Source organism: Apostichopus japonicus, chromosome 6 (assembly GCF_037975245.1).
Source record: "Apostichopus japonicus isolate 1M-3 chromosome 6, ASM3797524v1, whole genome shotgun sequence".
In the NCBI taxonomy this organism is placed as follows: domain Eukaryota; kingdom Metazoa; phylum Echinodermata; class Holothuroidea; order Aspidochirotida; family Stichopodidae; genus Apostichopus; species Apostichopus japonicus.
Genome location: NC_092566.1, coordinates 13,948,661 through 13,959,624, shown reverse-complemented (window position 1 = coordinate 13,959,624; position 10,964 = coordinate 13,948,661). Strand labels below are relative to the sequence as shown.

The 10,964-nt window shown below is 36.8% G+C and overlaps 1 protein-coding gene across 1 annotated transcript; it reads right to left on the bottom strand.

The window, feature by feature from the left end:
• Positions 1–1,519: 1,519 nt before the first annotated feature.
• On the bottom strand, positions 1,520–8,314 carry LOC139969048 (cilia-and flagella-associated protein 96-like). Its single transcript, XM_071973785.1, has 8 exons — positions 8,151–8,314; positions 6,994–7,261; positions 6,126–6,345; positions 5,698–5,835; positions 4,975–5,050; positions 4,184–4,363; positions 3,144–3,319; positions 1,520–2,048 (listed from the first exon to the last, which is right to left on the bottom strand). Exons 2-8 carry the CDS (start codon positions 7,094–7,096, stop codon positions 2,000–2,002), a joined length of 942 nt encoding a protein of 313 aa, XP_071829886.1. The 5' UTR covers positions 7,097–7,261; positions 8,151–8,314; the 3' UTR covers positions 1,520–1,999.
• Positions 8,315–10,964: the final 2,650 nt, after the last annotated feature.

The following is a 10,964-nucleotide window of genomic DNA, read 5'->3' as shown; positions in this document are numbered from 1 at the left end:
CAAATTATAAAAGTTTGTGACTCATTGCAACTGCCATCTTAAACCAGTAAACCATACCTATGCATATGGTGATGTATGGCATAACAATATTTTACAATGAGCACAGGTGGAAGAACAGTTTCACATAATATTTCCTCACATATCCATCTCCAGCCCACCCCAGCCCACTCAGCAATCTTAACACAATATGGTACTGCTTGAATATAATGGATTTTATAATGCATCAGTCACTTGACGAAATGGTCAGATAAAAATGTTGAAGGACATATCATTTAGGAAGACTATGCAAAAGAACAATGACCTTTTCTATTCTGCCAGGGCAATTAAAGTTGACCTGGTCAACTTGTACTGGTTATTGTTACTCTATTTACAAACTTGTTCAGGCATATAGCTCTGCAAGCTTTATGCTGGTGCATCACTACCCTAGTTTCCTTCAGAAATGCTTCCAAAACCCAACAATGACTGGACCTATTGGATTATATTTTGACCTTGCTGTAGACAGAGAGTATTGTGCTTAATCACAATTCACTGATGTGTATGTTATAGGGTATATATACACAGCTAGTTTCATATACTCAGCTGTTTTCAAATACAGAGTTGTTTTCAAATAAACTCTTCCACCAGCAATAGTCCTGAGTTTGTTGTTCTGTGATGAAATTACTCAGACTTAACAGAGTCCTCCAAAGTGGAAATATTCTGCCAGCATCTACCTGTGTGCTTGGAAGACAAGCTGAAAATGGATCTTCTACCAAAGTAAGAAAACAAATTCCTTATCATAACTTCAAACTAATTTTTGAGTCTTTGTGCATAGGACACATGTATAATATTGATTCTACACAGTGAGACTTCTAACACACCATCAGCACCATTTGTATGGAGATTAAAATAATTACGATAATTTATGATAATAATCGTGACCTTCTTTCCTGAGCTATATATATTAACTATTTTCTAGAGTCTTGACAGTAAGGATTAGTTGGAAGTAATGGAAGACATCACCTTTTTTTCTCCTGATAAATTGACAATGGAAAAAAATAAATCAAAATTAGTCAATGATTTCATTCAAAATGACCCACTTGTAGTTCTATAACTCTGTCAAGCATTGTACAGTTACAGTAAACCTGCTACAAGTAACCTTATCTGTCAAGTTTTCATCATATTGTATGGACCTAAATGTTGACAAGCACCAGAGCTTTTAATTCTATCAAATAATGAATATCATATGTTGGTAGCTGTTAATATTTACAGAATCACAACGAACATGGTTCCAATTTCTTAAACTGCGATCAGTATAAGACACCTTCACTTACAACACCGTTCATAATTTAATGTCCCAGGCATTCTAAAGGGGCTGTCACGGTCCTTTTTGAGGATCGACAAAAAAATTTGGAAGAAATACAGCCGATACTTGTGGAAAATGATAGTGGAAGAACTTTGAACAGAAATTACTTCAAAAGACGGTTGCAAAATAGTCACCATTTTACCAATAAGCACCCTTCATCTTATAAAATTTCATAAAGGGGGTGGGAGTGGTGGGGGGAAGGAGGGTGAATACCTCCGCCCCCCCTGAACCCCTTCCCATGCCGCTATATCTGCCACTTGAGGGTCACCAAGATGATGAAGGTGAAAACTGGGGTCACCAAGCAAAAAGTTTGATTTCCAGGGATTTATTTTCACTTCTCTTCCTTGGTTTTTGCTATATGACTCCGATCAAATCTTCCTCAAGATTTGAAGGCCAATTTCTAACACTTAATAACATTCGTTTGCCTCTGACTTTTTGGCATATTCAAAGTTATTACAAACAAAATGATAAGTAAGATTTCAAGTCCAAAAAAGGAGGCATGATTTTATTGCTGCTTTGAAGTTGAATACCTATTTCATACTGATACTGATAGTATATTTATATCTCAGTGACTTCAAGTAGTATCTCTTCTCCACTTTTCTTCACCCTCTTTTGGTTTTAGTTATAAAAACCAATCAATATCAACCGACGACTTGCTCACGCTAACGTTGTTCCGAATGTTCTGAAGTTTGTGCTATTGATAGATCTGTAAGGAGATGAAATATGATACGATATCATCATGCCAGTATATACGTCATATGCTAGATAGATAAAAGGTTAAAGCATGTAGTAAAACTATGTGATTTCTCATAACGACACTGTTAGACAATGGGTGATTAACTACAATGACAGGGGAGAGCATTGCTGAATTTGTAAAGAACAATTTGAGTGATGAAAAATGCATTTGTAAAGGTTAAAGCATGTAGTAAAAGTATGTGATTTCTCATAACAACACTATTAGACAATGGGTGATTAACTACAATGACAGGGGAGAGCATTGCTGAATTTGTAAAGAACAATTTGAGTGATGAAAATTGCATTCGTTAAATATCGAATTGGATTGCAGTGAAAGAGAGGGGAGTTTAGGCTGTCCATCATTTGAAACATGGTATTCACATAAACCACTATCCCACCAGCTAAGAAAATGTACATAGAATAAAGCGATCTAATACAGCTGCAACATTATTTTCTGTTGCTCTAACTGTAATGCTTCTAATTATACAACCATGGGTGAAAGCCCAGTAAGTACATGCAGTGGTGACCATAGACTCCTGAAATATATTCTTGGCATGTTCATTGTTTATTCTACAATCCCCAATTTGTTGACTTATCTTTGTGAGAGGTATCTTAAAAGTTAAATGAAACTCTTGCAATAGTCCTTTTCTCTAAATAAATTTTAAGTTCCACATTACTTAACCATTACTGCATATGAACATTCTGTTTCTAAAGAATAATGCAGATAGCTAATTTCACTGTAATAGAAAATACTGCCCCATTTTGATGGTAATTTGGTAATTAAAATCTTCCAGTACCAAAAGCTTACCAGAATACATTCTGGTTTACTACAGACGACATATATTCATTATTTTATTCTACAATCCCCAATTTGTTGACTTATGCTTGCAAGAACATTAAATGTTCAATGAAATTCTTACAATAGTCCTTGTCTCTTCATAAGTTTGTTCTACATTTCATGGCCATAACTGCCAATGACCATTCTAGCATAATGCAGGCTAGTACTGTTTAGCTGGAATAATGCTTGATTTTGATGATTATTTGGAAAAAATAAAATTGTTCTTACCTGAATACATTCTGGTTAACGATAGACGATGTTGGTGCACTCTTTGGTCCAGGAGAAGGTGTGAAGATCTTTCCACTGCTGTTCATTGCTTTCGGTCCTTTAGCAATCTTGGGTTTGTACGGATCATTCGAATGTGATGGATAAGGATCAAATGTACCTGCCTTAGATCCACCGATCTAAAGAAAAAGAAGAAAACAGCATTTTCAATATTTACTTTTGCAAGTACACCTTTTATACACATAGGAAAAATTTATAAGTTCAGGGAAAAAATTCATCCAGTATTGAATTGCAAAATACTTTGCAAAACTGGCAAATTACTACACAGGTGCAAAAATGTATAACAACATTTGTACAAAGGCACCATAGAATTTTGTATAGAGCCTTCACAACTGCTAAACAAAATTATTCCTCAAAGTGGCTGGTGTATACTGTTACCATATAAGAAATCATTCTATATGATACTAAGTGATCATACTATGTGAACATACTAAGAGAACAGAATACAAATACTTCAAGAAATAATATTCATGTGACCTAAAGGCTAGTACTCATCAATAGATATGCTAGTAGTGAGAATGAGGAACCAATTCTTAATCTGAGTATCTATTAAATATATTCAAATGTAAAAGTTTGGGTTTCACTAAACGTTGTTCTACTGTAATGTAATCCTAACATACACATGTGACAAATAGGTTAACAGTTATCAAAAGCTATGCTTGTAGACAGAAAAGGGAGGACTTATTTTATTCAAATGAAAAAATTTGAGCTTGACTAAATGTTGTATAATTTCTTTTATAATCTCACAAATGACATATTAATATTTATGAAATGCATTTGAGATTAAAAAGTTAATTTCTTGCAGTAAACACTGGAATATGCATTTCCTCAAAAAAAACTGGTGAATTGCTTGTTAACATTTTCCCTTCAAATTGCTTGACTATCTTGCAACTGAATCATCACTGTAACAGCCCACACTTTTAATTTAACAAACAAACTACTGTATTACAAAAATCTCAACATAGATATGCAAGAATACTCACAATCTTAGCTGGATGACTTGGTCTGAAAGGTTTGACATCTCGTTTTGGACTAGCATTTCTCTTGATTGGCGGAAGAGATTTGTCAGCGTAGTATGGATTTGAATCGAAATATGATCGTGGATGCATATTTAGCTTAAAAGCACCTCCTTTCATAGCACTCCGACTGGCCTGATGCTCTTTCTAAATCAGGGATAAGAGGAGAAGATTGAAAAGATAAAATAAATGATGATAGCCATCTAGTCTGTCAATTTTAAAATCAATTAGTTTCCTGTGAAACATTTCAAACAAGGTTTACATACATGTTTACTTTATAATCTTTCTCATCATCAAACCCTAATCTATTCTACATACACTGTAAATAGTTCATACAGACCAGTGTATTGAATCTGCAGACAATAATAATCAGCCTAGAAACCAGTTATTTTTATTATACTTTTATATTAATGATAATATTAATATTAATAATAATCCGTCTGGGACTACAGTTATTTTAGGACCTGTGCGCATCTAGATGTGCATGTCGGAGAATCCAAATGGAATATTTCTTACACTTCACATCAGCTTGTTATCCAATTTAGCAGTTTAAGCTCAGTTTGGATGTTTTTACAATTTGGAAGACCATTTCGAAATGGGAAAACCGTGATTTTCTCCTAGACAGAAAACCCACCTTACTTTGGCCAGGAAGGGATATTATCCACAAACTCCCAGATGCTAGGCTTCATTGTTTCTAGTGCTACCAATCAGCCATAGCACTCCAATGAAGTGAAACAAAAACAAAATGAAACACTCACCCTTCTTAATTCCTTTCCTTTGTCATATGGGTTTGTTGAATAAGTATACTGCTTTCCTATCAATAAATTAGGATACCTGTAAGAGATGAAGAAAAGGTTAGACAATATTACTTCCCACTGATGTAAGAAGAATTCAATTCAACAAATACACAGTGACTTGCAAATCAACTCACTTGATTCAAGTCAGAGAAAGAGGAGCTATTGAGTATGTTAAATGAAAGTCAAAATTATTGTCTGATTGTAATTACAGCCATCTCCCATAAATATAAACATTAGGGAATTGAAGGACACTGCCGAATGTTACTATTACCTAGGCGCTGTATCAGCTGATAAGATCAGCAGTTTTAATAGAACCTAATAGTGTCAACAAATTGCATAGCAGTGACTTGTAAAATCAATTTACTTAATTCAATTCAGAAAAGAGCTCTTGAGTATGTAAAATGAACGTCAAATTTATTGTCTTAAGGTAATTAAAGCCATGTCCCATTAATATAACAGTAGGGAATTGAAGGATGCTGCCAAATATCACTTCTGTATTACCCAGGCACTGTTTCAACTGAAAAAGGTTGACAGTTCTAATATACCCTAATAATGTCAAGTGTAGGTATGCAGTTATCAATTTTCAACTATATCACTAACACTGTAGATACAGCTTTTCTGGCTATAACTTCCAATCTATCAAACTGAATTCTTTATAAATTAACAAACAGCCAGCTATCTTACCCGTAACCCGTTCCTTTCTTTGATGGATTGGTGATGACATTTCGTCCAGGTGATTTGTAACCTTTACCCGGTCTGCTGGCTGGACTGAATGCCCCTACAGGGCCTCCTATCGTGCCATAGTGGTTACCGAGACCGGAACTGCATTCAAAATAACAGCAACACAATAAAAAAAGAACACAAGAAAGAGTAGCCTATTTAATTATATAGCTATTTTGATGATTTTGACTCATTAAAATTGAGTGACATTATTAGGAAGTAAACAGTAAATATGTTTCTCTCATCATGTTTATCTTAGCTGTACACGGTGGTGTAACTGGCTTTTAGGATCTGTCAGTCATGACCAAAGGCACTGGTATTCAAGAAAATTCCAAAGTAATTTGAAAAGCTATTCTATACCCGGTTATAAGATATCAATTGCTTTTACTTACGGTTTCTTGTCTCCACTACTTGGCAAGAAAGCTGTCCCAATGTTTTTCTTTGATCCTTTCAGTCTTTCTTGTCTTCTCCTCTTAACAGGATCAGTGTACGCTTCTCCTTCCATGACACGAGCAAATTTTTCATCAAAATATCCTCCTTGTAGAGCAGTGATGGTTTTACTCCCACCTGGGAGCATCTGCTTTGCTTTATGGGCTGATTCATTGAAAGGCTCTGAGACAAGCAAAAGACAATGAAACTAGACACATCAACAACAAAAAAAGTTATAATAACCCACTGTCCACTATGCTCCTGTAATTAAACTTTTTTGTGTACAAATTATCATGCCCAGTTATAATGTAATGAAAATATCCAAGAAATAAGAAGAATATCAGAAAATCATGAATACAACATACAGTACTTCTGTCAAACTTCAGGTCAACTGTTAAACTCTTTCAATGCTTCAGATTGTAAAACCATGAATAGAGTAAGAATTACTTGAACCCAATCATGACCATGGTGGACACTAGTCAGAATGAATTCTATTGCATAGCGCATACAAAAAAAAATAAAAAACTTGCAAAGTTAAGGAATAGTTTGTGCACTGATAGGAATTGTATCTTGTTTCAATGGGCATCTCAACGATTTTCAAAACCATTCCTCTGTGTGATAACATGTTTGTTTTAATATGCTTATAGAGGTTCAGAGTATGCTAAATGACTCATGTTGACTTACACTTCCAATGCATATTAATGGCAAACTGGATTAGCTATCTTATAGTCTTACTCAAGGGTGTACATAAATTTAGTACTTACAGTAGGGTATATACACTATTTAACATATAGTGCCATTCAACATAGAGGCAGGGTAAAAAACACTTACTGCTTCCTGGGGTGGTGTACTTGTCTCCAATAGTCACATAGCCCATTTCTTGGAAGAGTCCAATCCTCTCCATGTCATTCTTGCCTCCTTTGTCAGTTGACATTGTAGTAATGTTGCAAACACTTTTCTTGTAGAATCCTAATTATAGTTATTTAAAAATGTTAATTTTTTTATTGTAATTTCTCTGAGGTTCTGGTCTCACAAAGTAATTATCCAGGCACTCTTTTCATTGTAATGAACGTCCACTGATGTTAGCGTAGAAATTTATCTGTAAGTAGAACAAAAGCTAAAATTACATTTTCAGCTTTATATATAATATAGTAATCATAATTATCAGCAGTTATTTTTACGACGCTCAAGTGACCACAAATGTGGGAGAAACCGGCAAGGGCTAATGGATTACAACTTAAACGTCGGGTGGCTTCCAATTCAACATTTTAACTCAAATTTGAATTCTTTTCAACTTAGAAAGTCATTTATGATGGGAAAACCATAGATTGCTCTTGGATGAAACACCCATCTTAGTATGACCCGGCCCGCTATCTATAGCCTGGACCCTCCCGATTGCTAAGCGTTGCTTCAAATGCTACCACCTTTATCCACTCAGCCACAGCACCGGTATAAGAAATTATAAGTATAAGAAATTTTTGTTGACCCTAGGCTAACAATTTAATATTTGGCTCGCGATAAGGATTGTATATATTTGTACCCTACCTATAGTAGTATGGAAGTAAACGGTAAATTCATACCATCACACCTAATTCACTAAGAGTTCGAACTAAGTAAAATAAAACAGAATTCAAAGTTTCTCATATACGCCTACCGTACTAACCAGGTTCCTTGATTTTCCTCACCCGCTAATGTACACTAGGGTAGGCCTAGTTTTATCTGGGGACAGGCCTAGTGCCGCACCAGGCTTTTCACCAAGTTGGATACTGCTGCCTAGGAGTAAGTTACGCTAATTCCTAGCCTAGGCCTACGTTGGACCTAGAGTAGTAGATCTAGCCTAAGCCTAAAACTGGCATTTTAGGCATGTATTGCAATTCTACTTGCTAGGCTAGACTAACAAGTAACATTTCAATATGCTCGAATCTTACTCTTAGTACGCCTTTCTCCAATCCAAGTACGCTTGCAAAAATTAAAACTGTTAACAGTACCTGAGGAAGTTTTATAGGTTAACATTGGGCTTGGTCAGCAAATGTGTAACCCATATGGTGTATTCTCTCACGCTAACAACAATTTTTTGGTCGGACGTTCACAATTGTAACTACTAAAGAATTGCAGTTGTTTGTTATGTTGTCTCTGCTCACATAATAGTGAAGCGTACACATGTACACTACTGACCCTCTTGTCACCTAGCAACTAAGTAAAGCTTCAGCTGGCGTAGACTTGCTCCATGTCGGTTTTGTTTACGATGTTCCTATGAGCAGTGAGTGTGTTTAGACGATCGTGGAGTTCCGTGGGAACAGTGATGAACACCTAATTTAACATATATCATATAACTTTTATTCACGCTAGTGCCAGAGCACCACTGCAATTTAATGAAACAATGAAAAGAAAAGCCAAAATGTATTTGAAACTGACGATATCGGGCATAGGCGTACGGGACCATTTCGGTTTGGGGGGGCAGAAACTTTTGTGCCCGAAATTTCCCGTGACACTATCTAAGCGGAGCGCCACCATCGGTTGGCGCGTAGCGTACAAGAATTTTTTGGCAAAATATGCCTCTCAGATTGCCGGAAATGGCACTTCTGAGGCCTTGCAAGTTGCATCTAAACATTCTTTATTTTATAATCTCACGTTTAGAAATTTACACTTCCCCAAAAATTTGGTAAATTAGAAGAAGAAAAAATGGTAACATCACTTTGACGGGGAAAACTAGGACAGTATATTTTTTAACTCCTATTTAGTTACGGTATATATTATTTTAACACAGTACTCAGCTACCCCCAGAAAAACATACATTGTTCATACATTGTAGGCGGGAAAATGTCACTGTGTCGGGTGAGACTGCAATTTGTCTCACAAAAAAAAGTATAAAAAATGACAAAGAATATGATAAACCTGTACTTTTAGGCTTGTAGGCACTCCCCCCCCCCCCCCCACCATCCAAGAAATAGAAAATGTTTCTTATATACACTCATGTCTGGGATATCCAGGTATACAGTTGACTAGTTAGAAAAATGTTTACTGCAGTTTTTTCACTTCAGAGACTGCTAATCTCCATGCATGCTTGTCACCACGAGTGTGAGCGGCGTTCCCTGTTAATAATTTTGGGCGATAGTGCAAAAAGCGTGGTAGCCCAGATGAGCTGCGCTTACGGTGGTGTTACACGGAAATATTCGGGCATCATGATGCTAAATAAAGAAAATCATTAGGCCTATATTAATATTAATGTCACAAAACAAATAACACAGAACGCTCTCCACGGAATTTTCGGGCAAAAATATGAAAAAGATTCGGGCAAGCTACTACATATTTATATATATATTTTTTTCTCCTCTTAGGCTGCCCGAATTTTTCAGGACTTTTGCCCGAATTTCTTGTCCTCTAGGAAATTTGGGGGGGGGAGTCTGCAGTCTGCCCCCTGCCCCCCCCCCCCGCCTCGTACGCCTATGATATCGGGTGAAGAAACTTTGAAAAGGAATACATCAAAAATGGCGGGGCAGAAAACCGGGAGGACTTTGGGATCTTCCCCAGACGATTTTTAGTTTATAGAGGTGAACGAGGTGGGATGTTTAAAATTTGGACTATTTTATCTTAATGTTCGTATGGTGGCATGCGCAGTATTTCGTGGTTGAAGGGGCAGCGGAGGGTGTCCATATTATCCCCGACTGATTTAGGAAGCGGCTGAACTTTTATGCCGGTGGATGAAGGAATTCTTAATTTAGTTGCCTTGGCTAGTATTGATCGTCGATATTGCAAATGAAGAGGCCCTTTGGGAAGTGGTGTGACTAGAAATTCAAACTTGGGGGCAAGTGCATGGGGAGCAAAGAAAACGTTGGTGGGGGGGGTGGGACATTTCGGAAGTTCAAAATCGCACCTATATAATGTACACGTCACAGGAAACTTTAGGTGCAATGGAAAACTAGTCTTGCACCCTTCCCGTCCCCACGCTTCATCGGTGAACCAAATTGATGGACACTTGTGACAAAACTTCAATGTCAAGTTTTAAGAGTATCGAATGTCGATAGATTTCAACAACCACTTGGATTTTTGCGACCGACTGCATGCCTCGCTGAGCAACGTTTCGAAAGCCGCGCTAAGAGCAGCAATTAACAACGCTTTATCATTACAATTGTATACAATGTTATTGGCTGGGATTGCATAAGCCTTTAATTGTACAAACTTTGGAGCGCAAAAAATACTTCTCAGAAATATGAATTTGAATTTCTCTGGAATGTATCTCAGCTAGGGCACTATACCATGAGATGAAGCCCTTGGAAGGGGGAGCATATATTGTTAGCCTATATTGTATTGCCAAAATGTAGGAAATTTAGTGTAGGAGAGTCATTTTTACCGCAGCATCATGATTGGGGCGGGGAATATCCATGCCCCTTTAGGCACCGCCACTGGTTCTGGGAGTCCTCAATCTGTCAATAGGAAAATGACATTTTAGACGTGAAACGGTGCATTAACTCTGAGGCAAATTCAGTCTATAAGTAGGTCCAGCTTTTTAATGTAGGGTTGTGTGAGATTGGAATGGGGTGTACTACATTCGTAACAGTGGTCAAAGTTTCTCCGACTGAATGTAACCTCCCGGCTGAATTGTTTAAGTGCGCCACTACATAGTTTTGGTAGGCACGTAATGCACTCAATGCACAATGGCAATGAGATTTTGGTTGTTTTCAAAGGTGAGCTTAGCCGAGGTTGACATGTGTCGTTTGGAATATTTTACATTTCATGGAATATTCACCACATGCGTATGTAAATGAAAGATGAAGTATTGTACGGATGTGTAAACCTTGACT

Coding starts and splice junctions, on each gene's coding strand:
- LOC139969048 (XM_071973785.1), bottom strand. CDS start 7,096: ATGTCAACTGACAAAGGAGGCAAGAATGACATGGAGAGGATTGGACTC. Junction 6,346..6,993: donor GTACACCACCCCAGGAAGCA/GTAAGTGTTTTT, acceptor TGCTTGTCTCAG/AGCCTTTCAATGAATCAGCC. Junction 5,836..6,125: donor AGTAGTGGAGACAAGAAACC/GTAAGTAAAAGC, acceptor TTTTGAATGCAG/TTCCGGTCTCGGTAACCACT.